At 44.2% G+C, this 17,527-nt stretch overlaps 2 protein-coding genes across 3 annotated transcripts; one reads left to right on the top strand and one right to left on the bottom strand.

Moving 5' to 3' along the window:
• Positions 1–296: 296 nt before the first annotated feature.
• Positions 297–4,284, bottom strand: LOC310810417 (lysosomal thioesterase PPT2-A-like). The gene is made up of 8 exons (XM_083678171.1): positions 4,026–4,284; positions 3,263–3,416; positions 2,750–2,845; positions 2,400–2,507; positions 1,960–2,043; positions 1,740–1,824; positions 908–962; positions 297–818 (listed from the first exon to the last, which is right to left on the bottom strand). The coding sequence occupies exons 1-8, from the start codon at positions 4,173–4,175 to the stop codon at positions 675–677; spliced, it is 876 nt and encodes a 291-aa protein (XP_083534297.1). The 5' UTR covers positions 4,176–4,284; the 3' UTR covers positions 297–674.
• A 608-nt stretch (positions 4,285–4,892) lies between these two features.
• dhx16 (DEAH (Asp-Glu-Ala-His) box polypeptide 16) lies at positions 4,893–16,525 on the top strand. 2 transcript variants are annotated; one of them, XM_083679165.1, is made up of 21 exons: positions 4,893–5,167; positions 5,650–5,853; positions 6,140–6,375; positions 6,779–6,953; positions 7,078–7,134; positions 7,331–7,585; positions 7,846–8,085; positions 8,568–8,756; positions 9,030–9,140; positions 9,365–9,480; positions 9,748–9,958; positions 10,250–10,348; positions 10,823–10,975; positions 11,225–11,365; positions 11,608–11,770; positions 12,071–12,189; positions 12,657–12,724; positions 12,822–12,984; positions 13,921–14,082; positions 14,885–15,058; positions 15,949–16,525. In XM_083679165.1, the coding sequence occupies exons 2-21, from the start codon at positions 5,656–5,658 to the stop codon at positions 16,075–16,077; spliced, it is 3,159 nt and encodes a 1,052-aa protein (XP_083535291.1). In that variant the 5' UTR covers positions 4,893–5,167; positions 5,650–5,655; the 3' UTR covers positions 16,078–16,525. The 2 variants fall into 2 exon arrangements, with proteins under 2 accessions (XP_083535291.1, XP_083535290.1); XM_083679164.1 differs by having other exon boundaries at positions 6,776–6,953.
• The last annotated feature ends 1,002 nt before the right edge of the window (positions 16,526–17,527 follow it).

Below are 17,527 nucleotides of genomic sequence, written 5' to 3'. Positions count from 1 at the left end.
GGTCCCTTCTTCCCCCCTCTGTAATGCAGGGCAGGTTTCTTCTCCAACCAATCAGTAAGTCCAATTGATTAATTCATCGATAAATGACGTAATCACGCTTGGTTGTTGTTGTTAATTCAACAATGCGATCATGTGTAAAGGGCAATGTGACATCCGGATCAATTTCGATTAAATTAGGTTTGGCACTTGAGTGTTGACTAGTATAGTAGTATAGAATAGTAACCCGATGACTTAGATCATATTGGAAATGTACAGATTCAAATAAACAATTGAAGATGAATGTAATCAAACGCAGAGATTTATTCCAAGAGAAAAAGTGTCAATTCACCATGAGGAATATAGAGCAATGAGCAAGAGAACACTATTTTACTACACCAATAGGAGAGATAAAACATCTGTAAATTGTCCTGTCCTGCACATAAACAATGTTATTACTATTTCCAAATCAGAGACAAGCAAAGCTATCTAAAATATATATGTAGAAAAAACTATTAAAATTACATCTCATGTCAATTATGTGTCTTATCAATTATGTCTCATCTGCTTCTTTTAACAAACAGTATAGACTTCAGTGTGTGTGTGTGTGTGTGTGTGTGTGTGGGTGTAGGTGTAGGTGTAGGTGTGTAGGTGTAGGTGTAGGTGTAGGTGTGCACAGGTAAAGAATGCATGTGTAATTATGTAAGCCACTTCTCAATGCAGCTACTGAACACAGTCTGATTAGAATGCCAATTGGTGTGTTGCACTCCAGAGAACACACACATAGCCACGTCCCCACGAGCACTCAGTGTCTTCAGCCCAAATGCATCCTTAAGGTACCACTGTTAAAATGAGAGAGAACAGTTATCCAATGTATAATGATATGAACATTATTAACCTGATCAATGACGGTAACTATGAAGCAACTTACATCCTGGTTCTTCATCTCCACAATGTTTTCATTGTGGTCATAAAATCCTAAGTGACTGATTGGAGAGAGAGCAAACATGGTTAGTCCAGTACTGCAATTCTGTATATCTGTTCGTGTCACAGAAGCTAGCTAACCACAGACGATCATAAATGGTAGGGATTGGCTTAATGTATACAGTTACACAAATATGCACATCAGGACTGATTGTAATTGCCCACACCAGTGAAGTTACACAGTAGAAACATTATATTAAAAGGGGATCTGTGATTCAAACAACAGCAGAGTGGGCTTCCTGACACTCTTTTGGAAAACAGCTGAGGGTTGGGGCTGGGGAAATGTAACCACTCTCAATTTAATAGACAGAGCTTTGGATGCAAGGAGATCAAAATTGTAGTTTTAACCATGTTTTAAAGCTATAGAATGTTTGTTTACAATTACATTGTTTACAATGGAGTAAAAATGGAGTTTACAATGGAGTATTTTGGGTTCTGATGGGGTAATACAGTTGAACTAAGCTGATGAGGCATTTATAAGTTATATTCTTCAACAATGAATGGCTATTTATCATTCATTTAAAAGTAAAAAAATTGAGGCACCAATCCCAGATGTCCCCTTTAAAGGCAGCATGTGTAATACTAGTCAAAAGTGTTGTTAGCGTCATGCTCTCAGTTGGTAGAGTATGGCGCTAACAACGCTAAGGTTTGGGGGTTCGATTCCCGCTGGGACCACATATACTAAAAAAATGTATGCACTCACTGCAATGTTAGTCGCTTTGGACAAAAGCGTCTGCCAAATGGCATATATTACAAATGAAGATGGCACCCATCCATACCTGGACTGCCATGGTGTGATCACTCCATCATCTGGTCCTCCAATCAGCACCAGCTTCTTAATACGCAAGAAGTTCTCCTTCCAGACTGAGGATATGGGAGAGGCAGGTTTATTTGAGCGGGAATCAACATTCCTTCTAGCTACACAGATCAGTCCAAGTCAATGCTGGATCAGATACATGGGAATGCATTTCCTACAGCTACGGAAATGCATTTAAGTACCTTCCATGTCACTGTGTGGTGTCTCTCCATTTAGCAGTGCCAGGTAATTGCTGCTGTTCAGAAAGCGCTGCCTGTGGTGTGGGTCTGGTGGTGGAAAGAAACAGGTTGAAGAGCATCTCCAAGAGCATTTAATGACATTCATTAAAAAAACAGCAATTCATCTAAATTCACTAAATCCATCATTTAGTGCTGGATATACAGTAAATCAGCTGATCTACATAACTACAATTGTGCATCAATCCTTTCTCCAAACATATTTCTAGAAAAGCGATTAGCCATGGTGACAGTAAAAGTACTTCTCTCTTTCTCTCTCTCTCTATACACACAGATTTCTTTTATATATGACACGGTGACATTGACAGACTAAAAATGTACAGCATTACTTTTCTCTCTATACAATTTGGACTTCCCCTTTAACAGCCCCATTCTCTCTGTCTCACCATTCCAGTAGTTGCAAATGGAGATTTTCTGTCCAAGAGAGCTGTAGCACAGGTGGTAGACGGTACTCTTCAGACGATGAGGAAAAACCCACCTCAAATAGCTTGTGTCTGTGGGAGGAAAATTACAAAAATAAAATAAATAAAATGGGATACACGTGTGTACCAGGGGAGGCTGGTGGAGGCAGAAATCGAAAGGAGGGGCTCATTGACTGGTGGAGGTAGAAATCAGGGGACGGGGGGTCATTGTAATGCACACGTGTTTGATACCATTCCTCATTCCATTCCATGCATTACAATGAGCCCGTCCTCCGATTTCTACCTCCCCCAGCCTCCCCCTGGTCTCTACCCACCTCCATACTGCCCCGCCTGAGGTGCCGAGAGGGAGATGAAGGACTGCACGTTGTGATCTGGAAGCGTAGACAGAAGTCCTCTACATACCAGGCCACCTGAGGGGTTGGGGAGAAAGGAAAGACACGACATCAAGCCATAATAGCATAGTAACAAGGTTACACGTCTCTGATAATACGGCACTGTTGCACTGAAAATGCAAAAGAAAACATCGGACAGAGAGAGGGAGAAAGAGACAGAGAGGGGTGGAGGGAGAAAGAGACAGAGAGAGGTGGAGGGAGAAAGAGACAGAGAGGTAGGGGGAGAAAGAGACAGAGAGGGGTGGAGGGAGAAAGAGACAGAGAGGGGTGGAGGGAGAAAGAGACAGAGAGAGGGAGAAAGAGACAGAGAGGTAGAGGGAGAAAGAGACAGAGAGAGATGGAGGGAGAAAGAGACAGAGAGGGGGAGAAAGAGACAGAGGGAGAAAGAGAGAGAGAGGGAGGGAGAAAGAAAGGGTGGTTGATGGACTAGTCGACCTTGTGAGAAACAGATAAGATGGACACCATTCTGTGCCTCCTGCATGATGGGATAGAGGACCTCTCTGAAGCCCATCACCTGCCTCCACAGTGGCTTCAGGCTGGCAATGTCATCATACATGTCTATCACTGACACATTAGTGCCTGGATGGGCCTGTCAGAGGAATAAGCATCATCTTAGTGTGTATATAAGTTTGAAAAAGATTGATGGTTAACATTATCTAACCAATAGAGGTGCAATCCCAATCCTTAATCCCAATATCATGATGATGACAATATGACAATAATATTATCTTATCTTATTCATAACACAATATCATCGAGTGAGTGCTGATGCCAAACGGACACATGCTTCTGCTTTTGTTTCCAGGCGATACTCAATGAACCGTATGATAATGTGCTCAGGTGCTTGGAGGAATTGAAAGGTGAACAGGATCTGGATACATTTTCACTTCATATGAAATCCTGTTGGCATGAAGTCTTTTCAGTTTCACTAAGTTTCAGTTCAGCTTTGGCCTTTTTTTGCTTTCATGGGCACATGTTTTTGGCGATCATAAAAGACAAAATGTTTATTTTTTACTTAAACATTTCTAAGGACTTCTCTCTAGTTTATGGTGCCTTCTTAAGACCCTTTCCCTCGTACCAGGATACTTTCAACACAATTTGCATTCTAAAATTGAAAATGTGATATTTCCAATTGAATTCATTTTCATATAATTCTAAATATTATTATTACAGTTCATGCAATCATGATGAAACTTACCTGTGTTATCAAACGATTCAACTCTTTGAATTGCTTGGGGCCGTCAAATAAACCGTGCACGATAATGACAGGTTTGTACCCCACAGTGTCGCTCAGGTAAACTCCACACAGCAATAGCAGCAGTCTTGCAGTATCCCACGATGCTTTCATTTCTACTCGTGTTTCAACTGCCGCGGATCAATAATGTTTATTAGACTTTATCTCAAAGAAATTGGGGCGCGGAAGAATCTTGGACACTTGGTTGTCACTTGCTGTACTGTAGCCTCCCTTATCAAGAGTGGTGCACAACGCATCGCGGAAGACGGATATCCTTCTTCCTCATCATCTTAAGATACAGTCAATGTCATGTCATGTACGACGATACCTGACTCACTAGTGTGAAGTGGCTGCATCGTTCTCATTCAATTATGAACATTACCCTATAGCCTAGCAGCTCTCAAAAAGTATCAGAAGTAAAACTATATTCATGGAAGTGTTCGTAAACTTGTAGCCGATGAGGTGACCCACTATTAGGCACCAAATCGATGGCCAACCACAACAACAAAAAAGCAGATAATTGACACTGTCCAAACATTTTGGGGGAAAAATGACACAAAAAAGTCTTCATCCTTTGAGAAATACTTGTCATGCTAGTGATACCAATCTAGTAGGCTATGCTACTGCACTATTGCATCCACCTTGCTGCCAGTTGGTGAAACATGTGCTCAGCTTTTTTTTCTTTGATGGAAATGTCATGACACCTGCGCGCACTTGCTAGTTGTTCTGTACTAGGCCACAAGGTGGCACACAAGTGCAGTCCGACCAGAGCGGCGTCAGTGAGCGGAATATCTTCTTCTGTGGCGTTGAAGGACGTAGTTCCGTTTCGGGTTCATGCTGTAAATCGAGCAGCTAGCATAGCATTTTGGAATATAATTCAATATAATTTAGCTTGACGTGTCCTTAGTTAGTGATTGAAACGCAGACGATTACACTTCATAACCGGAGAGCGAACTGTATCGCAGTTCTCTAGTCAAACGTTCACTTATTAGCCCAATGGAAACCATGTTGTTTTAAACATAGTTAGCTCGTAGCTAACGTTGCTGCTTGTTGTTGTGCGGTGGTGAGCTGAGACATCGTCACGTTGCTTGGACGTTTCAAAACAGGTTTGGAAAGTTATGTTTTTCGGGCTGCTAAAGAGCAATTTCCGGATTCATCTTTCACGGGTATTGCTAAATATGTACTGGTGGGTTTGTAAGGCTAACATTGTTAGCTTAGCATGTTAGCTTGATATCTACAGCTAGCACCAACTTCATCAAATACAATACAACAACCGTATGTAGCAGCAATAATTTACGTTAATTAGTTGTTGATATTAGTAGATATCACTAAATTGCATAACAGGGTTACTCGCATTCACTTTGTTACTAACTTGAGATCATACAGAACGTTTTGCTCTTTTATGGCTACTGATGTTGATGTGTTACATTGATTCTTACTATACCACCCATCCAGGTCCTGCTAACAGTATCAAATTCACTCGCATTACTATTCATAAATTAAATCGTCACCACTAGAACATTTCATAGACCTCTGCAACTCTCTCCCCATGTTTCTTCTAATGTAACAAACACTGTCCCTCCTCTAGGTGAAGATGGCTAATCTAGAGCAGTGGGTGAGCGACAGTCTCCATGACATCCTCGGTCTGAGTGACAGGTACGTCGCCCAGTTCATGGTCGGCTCAGCGCGGAAATCCTTGAGCCCTCAAGACTTTGTTGCCCGCCTGCAACAGACGGGCACCATCGACATCAATCAGAGAGTGATTGACTTTGCACATGAATTGTATGATAAGGTAACATGGGTTTGCTTATTATTATGTTGAGTTAGGCTTGTTTCATGTTTTGTTTGTCTGTGTATTACAGTTCCTCTACTAAAAAACCGTCCATCCTTCCTCTAGCTTTGTGACTGCCAATGGCCCCTGGTCCTAACATAGATTTTTTTTTAATGATGACTGATGTATAGACGATTCACTTACTTTAGACAAATGTGTTTGTTGTAAGTCGCTTTGGATAAAAGCGTCTGCTGAATGTCCAAAATGTAAATGTGTATGTACAACCGCTTCTCTCTATGTCTCCTAGATTCCCCGCAAGCAGGCTGTTGAGAAACCGCAAAGAGCGATAGAGCGGCAAGTCATAGCGATGGAGAAGAAGAATCTGACCTACACCTTACTGGATGACAGTGAGAGTGACGGAGAAGCAGTGAAACAGAGGGAGAAGAAGAAAAATAAAGATAAGGATAAAGGGAATAAGAAGAAGCACCTGAGAAAGAAAAGGGAGGAGAGTGAATCGTCCAGTGAAGAGGAGACCATTAAAAGGTAAACGAGACGGACGAATTGTCATGCTGCTGTTCTCTCACGATGTGATGCTTTTTGTTGTCTCTAAATGTCCTCAGACATAGTCCTGTAACACATACATGCATACACTGTCCAGTCATTTGAATACAATCTGTATGTAGAAGTTAGAATGTATGGGACGCTAGTGCGCATACCACGTAATTGCAAGGTTCCTGGTTTGATTCCGACCCTCGACATGTCTTGCATGTCGTCCCTCCTTTCTCCCATCCCCCATCCTTCCTGTCAATCTCTACTGTCTCTATCCCAATAAAGCAGAAATGCCCTAAAAACATATTTAAAAAAAGAAGAAAAAAAAGTAAAAAGTAAGAATGTATGCTTTAGGAATCTTTAATCTCAGACATTATTTTGCTCCCTATATCAGCAGTAAGCAGGGTGAGCAAAAGTCAAACAAGAGAGATGAAGATGAGGAGGAGGAGGAGTGGGAGAAGGAGGAGAGAGAGCGACTACAGGATCTGGAGGACAGGGATGCCTTTGCTGAGCGAATGAAACTGAAGGACAAGGATAAGACTCGGAACATAATGGAGAGAACTGACAAGAAGGTGGATAAAGACTGATTGATACATGCTTAAAAAACTGATTGATTAGGGACCTGAACACGTTCTGTTTTAGCTGCTACTGTGCATGTCGTTTTTAATTGATTATTTTCAATTACCTTTTCGGCAGGCTTATGAAGAGGCTCAGAAGAGACTGAAAATGGCAGAGGAGGATCAAAAGAAAGTTGTGAGTGCACTTTAAATCCGTCGAAACGATCCGCTTTTCAAAATTGTTCATTTTGAATCAGTTTCCGCTGTCAATAACAACACTGGTGGAATTTCAAGACCACCCCCATGTTACGGTACCTTATCCAAAAGTCCCTGTATGCAGATAACTCTCTGGAATTAAATGTCACCTTTTGGTTTTCTCTTTTTCTCCCCAGCTCCCAGAGTTGAGGAAGCTGTCTCGCAGGCAGTACCTGTCCAAGAGGGAGGCAGAGAAGCTAGAAGACCTGGAGGCAGAGATCGCCGACGACGAGTACCTCTTCTCCAACGACGCGCTGACTGATAGGGAGAGGAAGGAGCTGGAGTACAAACGCACGCTCCGCGACCTGGCCAAGGACTACAAGAAGGCAGGAGCCAGAGAGAAGGAGGAGAGGAAGAACAGATATTACATGCCCAAGGAGAAGAGGAGTAAGGTAAGGAGGAACGGGATGGAAGGAAACCTGGTCACTGTTGTGGATGGCTAGTTTTGTTATTGATTTAGAGGGATAGTATGCACCCATGCATAAGAACTTAGCCCAGGTGCTGGATCGAATTGACATTACTGTAGTTTTGTGATTGAAACACAAATGGTAAAATACCAGAATTCAGTCTCATGCTTGATTGTTTCTCTCTCTCTCTCTCTCACTCACTCACTCACTGTCTCACTCACTGTCTCACTCTCTCTCTCATCCAGGAGGTTCCTCAGAGGGATATGGAGCTGGAGTTGGATGAGGTGCCGATGGAGGCTGGAGGAGAGCAGGGGCGTTGGGAGGAGGAGAGGCTGAAAACCGCCTGCCTCAGCTTCGGGGCCAAGAAGGAGAGGGAGCGAGGGTTGAAGGAGGAGAGGGACAGGTACCAGCTGATATTGGAGGAGGACGAAATGATCAGCTTTGTCAGCAGTGCCGTCACGATGAAAGGAATCCAGTCTGAGAAGGTGTGTTCGGTTGACACTGTCATTTATTGTCCCTCTAGAATTGTTTTGCTCAAGATTTAGTGCCGATAGACATTGGTACAGTCGGGAACAGAGGGACACATTTGCAGGTTGTGTCTATATTGGAAGAATATTGCAAGAATTCAAATACAGAATGTGTGTTCAGCTTGTAAATGTTATCAGTGGCATTCAGACACCTTTACGGTTTGAGGGTAACTCACTTTGGAAGGTATTTTCACCCAAGCCCCCCACAGTCTTGTTATCCACCATCAGTATACCAGACATAAAGACAAAGCAACTAATTTACCGACTTACATTGCAGTGAGTGCATCCATTTTTCAGTATATATGGTCCCAGCGGGAATCACACCCACAACCTTAGCGTTGTTAACGCCATGCTCTACCAACTGAGCCACAGAGGACCACATGTTGAAGCACACTAGGGGGGCGGTGTACTTCAACATCTCTGTATCTGTGTGTCTCCAGGACAGCGGTCCGGTCTTGTCCCAGTCGGAAACCCAGATGCAGACCCTCCAGGAGGTGAGGCGCAGCCTGCCTGTGTTCCCCTACAGAGGGGACCTGCTCACTGCCATCCAGCAGCACCAGATCCTCGTCATCGAGGGGGAGACGGGCTCCGGCAAGACCACCCAGATCCCTCAGTACCTCATGGAAGAGGTAGAGTACTGTCACTTCGAAGGTGGAGTTAAATGAACTTTCAGCGCCATGCATTTTGTATTATTTATTTAAATATGTTTTTAGGGAATTTCTGCTTTATTGGGATAGAGACAGTAGAGATGGGAGAGAGAGGAGGGATGACATGCAAGATAGGTCGAGGGTCGGAATCGAACCGGGAACCTTGCGATTACGTGGTAAGCGCATTAGTGTGCTACGCCACTAAGCGCCCCCTTCATTTTGTGTTAACGTGTCACCTTGCTGTCCTCCTTTCAGGGCTACAATGAAGGAGGTATGAAGATTGGGTGTACCCAGCCTCGTAGGGTGGCAGCCATGTCTGTGGCAGCAAGAGTGGCACAGGAAGTGGGCGTCAAGCTGGGCAACGAAGTGAGGATGGCACAGTTTCTCTCTATCTCTATCTCTCTCTCTCTCGCTATCTCTCGCTCGCTCTCTATCTCTCTCTCTCTCTCTTTCTATCTCTCTCTCTCTCTCTGTCGTTCACTTGTGCTTTCTCTCAGAGAACACACAGACATGATTCATATGTATGTAAACTCTACATGAAGGAAGAGGTGAACTGATCCCCTTTGTCCGAACACTCCTTCCTCCCCCAGGTGGGCTACAGTATCCGTTTTGAGGACTGCACCTCAGAGAGGACGGTTCTCAAGTACATGACTGACGGAATGCTCCTCCGAGAGTTCCTCACAGAACCCGACCTGGCCAGCTACAGGTACCACAATAGTGCTGTTTTTTTTGGTGTAGCTTTAGGTTATGTTTATATCCCAATCCATATGAAGTGTACAACTGGGAGTTAGTCCCGCCAAAAGAAATAAGGTTTTATCTCATTTTCACATTGCCCCACATCCCCTTCGCTCTCTTTTTTCTTCATCTATTACCCTTCTCTCTTATACTCCTCTTCCCTTTCCCTCCACGTTCCCTCAACTGTCTCCCCCTGCTTTTCCCTCACCCATATCTCACCCCTCTCTCCCTCGCTTAGTGTCATCATCATCGACGAGGCCCACGAGCGGACCTTGCACACAGACATCCTGTTTGGCCTGATCAAGGACATCGCCAGGTTCAGGCCGGACCTGAAGGTGCTCATAGCCAGCGCCACCCTGGACACGGAGCGCTTCTCCTGCTTCTTCGACGACGCGCCCGTCTTCAGGATCCCCGGCAGGAGGTTCCCCGTGGACATCTTCTACACCAAGGTAATAAATGATCTCTGTGGTGTGACTTTAACGACACCTAATGTAAGTTATGCTAATTACACTGTATAAGACAAATACTTCATGTTAATAAAATAAAAATGTGTGAGAATCAATTGCGAAATGCTGAGTGTGTTGGTCCAAATCCCTCTTCGTTCTTGGCTCCGTTGTGTCCTTTTCTTTAATTTCATTCCCTCCCTCCCTCCCTCCCTCCCTCCCTCCCCTTCCCTCCCTCCCTCCCCTTCCCTTCCCTCCCTCCCTCCCTCCCCTTCTCTCCCCTCTGTGTGTTCTCAGGCCCCTGAGGCAGACTACTTGGAGGCCTGTGTGGTGTCAGTGCTGCAGATCCACGTCACACAGCCTATTGGAGATGTCCTGGTCTTCCTCACTGGACAGGTCTTTACACTTACCTCATTATCATACACCCAACACAGACATTTACACTACATCAGCAACTACATCACACTACATCAGCAACTACATCACACTACATCAGCAACTACATCAGCAACTACATCACACTACATTAGCAACTACATCACACTACATCAGCAACTACATCACACTACATTAGCAACTACATCACACTACATCAGCTGCAGTATGTCATCTGCAACTACATCCGCTACGACAGTACATTGTACACTCACTGTACACTACACCACATCAGCATCTACGTCAGACTATACCAATAACAGTCTAGCTGCATTTGTGTAATAATTATGATCCTCTATTATATAACATTTCTGTCTTAAGTATCTGCTCTAATCACTGTCCTCCTCTCTGTCTCCAAGTCAATTTCCTGTATGTGCAAATATACTTGGCCAAATAAAATAATTCTAAATTCTGATTCTGATTCTGGTTCCACAGGAGGAGATTGAGGCTTGCTGTGAGATGCTGCAGGAGAGATGCAGGCGCCTGGGCTCCAAAATCTCAGAGTTGCTCATCCTGCCCATCTATGCCAACCTCCCCTCAGACATGCAGGCCAAGATCTTCAACCCCACCCCGCCTGGGGCACGTAAGGTGAGAGGTCCTCTGATGTTGATTCCTACCTGTGCCACTAGGGGGCGGTGTGCTTCAACAAACTATGATATCGGTGACCGATACCGTGCAGTGACTGTTCTGTCATTGTGCATTGACCCATGCAGTTGCTATGTTATTTCATAAAGTCAGATCTCATTCTTCACATTACTTCCCACTTTTTTCACATGTCTTTGTAGTAGATAAAAGCTTAATCTCATGTACTCTGTGTCCTCTGACTGTTGTCATCAGGTGGTGGTGGCCACCAACATTGCAGAGACCTCTCTGACCATAGATGGCATCATCTACGTCATCGACCCTGGTTTCTGCAAACAGAAGAGCTACAACGCCCGCACGGGGATGGAGTCTCTGATTGTCACGCCTTGCTCACGGGTAATGCTCGTGTTTATAAACAAAATAGTTTTGTTATGTAGTTTTGTTATATCATTCATGTGGATCTTGTTGGAGGCTGTTGTGTAATTGAAACATACAGGGGGAAGGTATTTGGTAGATATTCCAGTCACTGTGTACTACATGTCACCTTTGTTTTTGAACACTTTTTTTCGAGGTATTTTTGGGATATTTGCTAATTAATATTTGCATTCCCTGACTGTGTATTGTTCTACTCGTGGCAGGCCTCAGCCAATCAGAGAGCGGGCCGTGCAGGCAGAGTGGCTGCTGGGAAGTGTTTCAGGCTGTACACGGCCTGGGCGTTTAAACACGAGATGGAGGAGACCACCGTGCCTGAGATCCAGAGAACTAACCTGGGAAATGTAGTTCTACTGCTCAAGAGTCTGGGTATGGAACACGCACTCTGTGTTATAGATCATTAAGTAAATACCTCATACACATCACTACAGTACAGCAAACTATTTACAAACATACATTTAGTACATACATTAAGTAAAATGTTCTATGCGAAAACACACATTTATAATGATTAACCATGGTAACTGGGAATAGACAATTCTGGCAGTAACCCCTACAAAGTAGAAAAAGGTTTACTAGGTCAGCCTAAAGGCCACTCACTGTTGGAAGTTTTGCATAAATCACTTGTGGATATTTTATCAGTTGGGTCACATCTCCTTTCTCTGACAGGCATCAATGACCTCATCCATTTTGACTTCATGGACCCGCCCCCTCATGAGACCCTGGTTCTGGCCCTGGAGCAGCTGTACGCACTGGGTGCACTCAACCACTTGGGAGAACTCACCAAGGTGACTCCCAACCCCATATCCAAGGCACTATTCTAATGTCTAATCGTGATTGGTTGCCTTGAATCAGATGGAATGCACTGTGACTGACAAACTGGAAAAACGTGGAGGTTTTTATGCAATGTCACTCTTATCCATAGACTCTGTATAGCTCTGCCTTTGTTCGTTCATTCTGTGTACTTCTGGCTGCATTTCACGAAGTGACAGTTCACTGAATAACAAAAGGGCCATGTTAGTATTTCTTATAATCCTTGCTTCCTCCCTACCCCGAGGTAATCACTGATTTGTTAGTGACTGGAAAGGGGAAAGCAAGGTAACCACCACTTCCATTAATCTGACCTGGTTAGATAAGTTACCACTTCCCAAAAAGGAAGGGATGGTGCATCTCTAAAGTCACCGACAACGTTCTGTGTGCCGAGTGTGAGGGGAAAGTGAAAGCTCATTGAGCCGTGCCTGATCTTGTGTGACAGTTGGGCCGCAGGATGGCTGAGCTGCCGGTGGACCCCATGCTGAGCAAGATGATCCTGGCCTCCGAACAGTGAGTCTCAATAACGGTTTGTAGCATTGGCACTGGCCTTGGTTGGACACCTCACCCATCGGCTCTCTCTCTCTCTCGACTCTCCCTCCCTCCACAGATACAAGTGTTCAGAGGAGGTGTTGACCATAGCAGCCATGTTGTCTGTGAACAACTCCATCTTCTACCGGCCCAAAGACAAGGTGGTCCACGCCGACAACGCCAGGATGAACTTTGTGGTGCCGGGAGGAGACCACTTGGTGCTGCTCAACGTCTACACACAGGTGGGGAGGAGGAAGAAACTGAAGACCATAGCTGGACACCAACATGTTGGGGAACTGAGGATGCAAATTAGCTTTGTGTCTAATGCAAATTAGCTTCGTGTCTAACTCCCCTTCCCTTTCAACTCAGTACTGTCCTTTTTAACTAAATGGATAGATAAATCAAATTAAATACAATTTAAATAAGTCAGACTGATTTTCAATTGGAGATGTATGCTAAAGTTGCATTAGGCGAGTAATGATTCAACCCCATTTTAAAAGGGGTAACTTTTCAGGTTTTAAAATGTGTTTTACTTTTTTCCTTATTTCATCTACTTCTAATGGAAGGTATATTCGTAGCAGTAATTCTGTTTAAAGGCCCACATTAGTCATGTTTAACTCGTATATGATATCCTGGGGCGGTACAATGATTCAAGTCCCAAAATGGCCATTTCTGTCATAGTGCAGTATGCGTATTTTGGTTGATGCATTCAATTTCCTTTAGCTGTAATCATAGGTGTACATTACCAGACCTCAAATATTCACCTATCCACATTCCAGTTTATTTACATCCTGGGAGACGTTAGTCCATTATATTGTGTGTTGGTTTCCTTGTGTCATGTAGGACACGGAAGTTTTCACCAAAAGCTCCTCCGAGAACAATTTCCCATGTGCAGTGATGCATGTTATTTCATGTAGCATAGTAATGAATGGTTTGTAAGATGTCTAGCCTGTTTGTAGAGTGAGACTGAATCAAACAACCTTTCAACACATTTCATTGAGAATTGCTCCTACAGTAGCTCCGTGAATGACTAACATCACAACTCTGTTCTTTGAGTTCCACCACCCCCCCCCCCCCCTCCCCCCACCCCCACGGCAAAACTGGGTGGTGTGTGCCTTATTCATTGCAATTCATCCGTGTCCTGTACATTATTGTGATCACCTCTGCTCGTCCCCCAGTGGTTGGAGAGTGCCTACTCCACCCAGTGGTGCTATGAGAACTTCATCCAGTTCCGCTCCATGAAGCGGGCCAGGGACGTGCGGGACCAGCTGGAGGGCCTGATGGACAGGATCGAGGTGGAGATGTCCAGCTGCCAGGGAGACATCACCCCCATCCGCAAGGTCTGTGTGAACACACCACAAACCGCTTCAGATAAGTCTGTCAATGAACCCCAAACCGCTTCAGATAAGTGTGTCAATGAACCCCAAACCACTTCAGATAAGTCTGTTAATGGACCCCAAACCACTTCAGATAAATGTGTCAATGGACCCCAAACCACTTCAGATAAATGTGTCAATGGACCCCAAACCACTTCCGATAAGTGTGTCAATGGACCCCAAACCACTTCAGCTAAGGTACATGTGTGAACGCACTTTAAACCTTCTCAGCAAGTCAGCTGTGTCTGAGAGAGAGAAATATATCCCTCATGTATGTGAATACGCCTCAAACTGAATGCACCTTCAAACCACTGACTCTGCAGATGTAGTTGGCACCACTCTGGCAACAGCATTCAATGGCGATGCAAGCCTATCACTTCACACTCAATCTAGCTCACTGAATAGGCCCTTTACAGATGGCAGAATCTGCCTTTGTTTGCTAATGAAAACAGTGCTTACCTCCATGCTCTTTGTTAAGCTGGGCACTCAGTTAGGGAGGTAGGGTACAACCTATTGACACATATGAGAATGGTCACTCTGCCCTACCCCAATACCCACCCTCATCGCAGCCCGTCCACCAGTGAAACTGCCACACCCATATCAGTCCAGTGACGACCTCTCTCTCACTCACCCTCTCTGTTCCTCCTCTGTCACAATCCACTTTATTACTCCATACTCATATGCATCTTTGCCTTTCTCTTATACGTTCTTTCTCTGACATACACACACTCATACTCCCCCCCCCAACTCTCCCTCTCTCTCCCAGGCGGTGACAGCGGGGTATTTCTACCACACGGCACGGCTCAGTAAAGGGGGCTACAAGACGGTGAAGCACCAGCAGACGGTGTACGTCCATCCCAACAGCTCCCTGTTTGAGGAGCAGCCCCGGTGGCTCATCTACCATGAGCTGGTCTTCACCACCAAGGAGTTCATGAGACAGGTCTGAGATCAGTGGAATTACTGATTATTGTTGGTCGTGTCAGTATCACTGTGGCGGTCTCTGTGTCGCCTTCATGGGGCAGGTCTCAGATCAGTAGTATTAGGATTGTGTCATTGTGTTTCTCCTCATGAGGCAGGTCTTGAATCAGATACATAGACTGCAGAGCCATAACACAAGCCTTGTTTCAGACCACAACACGATAGCGATTACTTTCCTTTACCCTTTAGCCTAACCCTTACCTAACCTTAACCAATTCCTAACAGCGACATCGAACTGTTAGCGTTTAGCAATTTCCGGGTTTGCGAAAGATGGCCGACCACAGGAATAGCTGATGAAATTGAAGCGAGTTGGGACAAAGAGGCTGTTAGTCAACCAGGGCCCAGAATCTTAGTGTGTTTATTTTTGTTTTGTCTTAATTGCTGGTCTGTGTCTGACTTTGGAATGCACTGTGCTGACAAAGTGGAAAAACTTGTCGTTTTCTGCCATGTGACCATGTCACTTATCCAGCGTATAATGGCCTTGAAGAAGAAATCTGCAGGGATTGTGAAGCGTTAGTGTTTAAAAGTAATAACTCCCCACCAATGTTTTGATTGGCTATGGTATTTGCGTATTGATTTCTCCTGGCTGGTGCTGCCACTCAAATCCTAGCTATTACCAATGGCTAGTGTAAACAACAAACAACAGCTCATTGTTGCAATTATGATTCGTGGCCACCGGGAAGCCAGATTTCACGCGTAGCTCCTTTAACTGATTCTGTGCTTCACAAAATGGGACAAATCACTGAATAACAAAAGGGATAGGTTAGTATCCTATCCAATTATACATTGATATAATATAAAGATTGTTTTAATTGTCTGTCTGTCTGTCTGTCTGTCTGTCTGACCATCCAGGTGATTGAGATCGACAGTGCCTGGCTGCTGGAGGTGGCTCCCCACTACTACAAAAACAAAGAGCTGGAGGACGGCAGCAGCAAGAAGATGCCCCGCAAACAGGGCAAGGCCAAGGAGGAGTTGGGCTGAACGCAGGAGAGGGGAAGGAATGGAAAAGGGAGGGATACTCGTATGAGGAACTGAGAAATACCGCTGACTGAGTTCAGCAGGAAGGACAAAGCTCAGGTGGATGGGCTTTAATCATAAACCATCTTTGGGATTTAGCCAAGGTTCAAGATAAGGAAATCCTATGCACTTGAACTGAGTTTCCCCGTGTCGTCAATATCACGCAGCAGCAACAGGTCTTGTTGGGCCCGTTTAAACAACAATTTCTAAGACTACTACTTTGATTTTCAGTGCTCTTGAACGTGCTCAGCACTCTTGAAGGGGTTGCTTCCTTGCCCTGTGTTACGCCGTGTGTCTGGATGTTAGCGCTGGTTACAAGTCAGCTGTCAAAACTAAGCAGGAGGCTGATCATCCAAAAACACTTTGTAATCCTCTGCCTTTATTTTTCTATCGCAATAAACTTTTACAGGCTCTCGTGTTGTCCTGTAGGTGGCAAATGTGTGTGGTTTTTGGGAGAATGTAAGTGTGTCAGCAGCATATTTGATTAGTCATTCACAAACACGGTCATTAACCTGACGTGTCGACATCCATTAACAGTCGTACTAGCCACATTAACCTACTTTTCTATTCGGCTTTCTTTGTATGAGGAAGTTCATTGGCATGCAGTGCTGCGGTTATATTTAGCCGTCCCGTCCTAACAGCTTATTTGAATGGGCCCTGGATAATAATGTTTTTGAACTCGTAAAACTAAGGACACTCAATAGATAATATACAAAGTCTCCCAGTGTCACTGAGTTACAACATTGTTTCATTATTCTTAATTACAACCGTGTCTTTTTAGCCCAGACTTTGTCTTACCATATTTGACCGAATTTGCATTTCACAAATAACTTGGTCTCAGGATTACTTGCTTTACTGGGCACGAAATCTTTGTTGACTCATATTCCAAACTTTTTGACATTCATTTGAGTTAAAAAAAAAAAACCTATACAATACTTCAAATGGGAAATGAAGCAATATACGTTTTATGAAAATGAGACTGGATGTCATATAGTTGGGTTCAGTGGACTTCAAAACACAGCAACTATAACAGCCTGTCTCTAAGTTGATGTCGGTAGAAACGTTGCTTATCTTGTCTTCATGTTAAACCTCCATGCACAGCCCTACAGCCAGCACAACCCTGTAGGTATGACAGGTATGTATATCATACGCTGCAGACGGTCTGGTCCTTTTTCACAAGAGCACAGTGGAATTTTCCATGACAACTTCCCTGTCCTACATGACACAGGGAAACTTAACACACAATATAATGGACTAATGTCTCCCAGGATGTAAATATGTGGGTCTGGAATGTGGATAGGTGAATATCTGTGGTCTGGTAATGAACACCTATGTTTACAGCTGAGAGTAGAAGGTACATTTGAATAAAATTTGATTGCAAGATTAGATTCATGTGTTGAGAAAGCCCAAAATA

Source organism: Argentina silus, assembly GCF_951799395.1.
Source record: "Argentina silus genome assembly, chromosome: 10".
NCBI lineage: Eukaryota > Metazoa > Chordata > Actinopteri > Argentiniformes > Argentinidae > Argentina > Argentina silus.
The sequence above is the reverse complement of the archived record's forward strand: the minus strand, read 5'-3'. Positions and strand labels throughout refer to the sequence as shown.

What these genes read in the sequence shown, in the direction of transcription:
- LOC310810417 (XM_083678171.1), bottom strand. Translation starts at nt 4,175, where the DNA reads ATGAAAGCATCGTGGGATACTGCAAGACTGCTGCTATTGCTGTGTGGA. An exon ending in TCTTATCTGTTTCTCACAAG is followed by an intron (nt 2,846 to 3,262) that starts GTCGACTAGTCC and finishes CCAACCCCTCAG; the next exon opens with GTGGCCTGGTATGTAGAGGA. An exon ending in CATTTGCAACTACTGGAATG is followed by an intron (nt 2,044 to 2,399) that starts GTGAGACAGAGA and finishes TTCCACCACCAG; the next exon opens with ACCCACACCACAGGCAGCGC.
- dhx16 (XM_083679164.1), top strand. Translation starts at nt 5,656, where the DNA reads ATGGCTAATCTAGAGCAGTGGGTGAGCGACAGTCTCCATGACATCCTC. An exon ending in GCGTCAAGCTGGGCAACGAA is followed by an intron (nt 9,141 to 9,364) that starts GTGAGGATGGCA and finishes TTCCTCCCCCAG; the next exon opens with GTGGGCTACAGTATCCGTTT. An exon ending in CCCGACCTGGCCAGCTACAG is followed by an intron (nt 9,481 to 9,747) that starts GTACCACAATAG and finishes TCCCTCGCTTAG; the next exon opens with TGTCATCATCATCGACGAGG.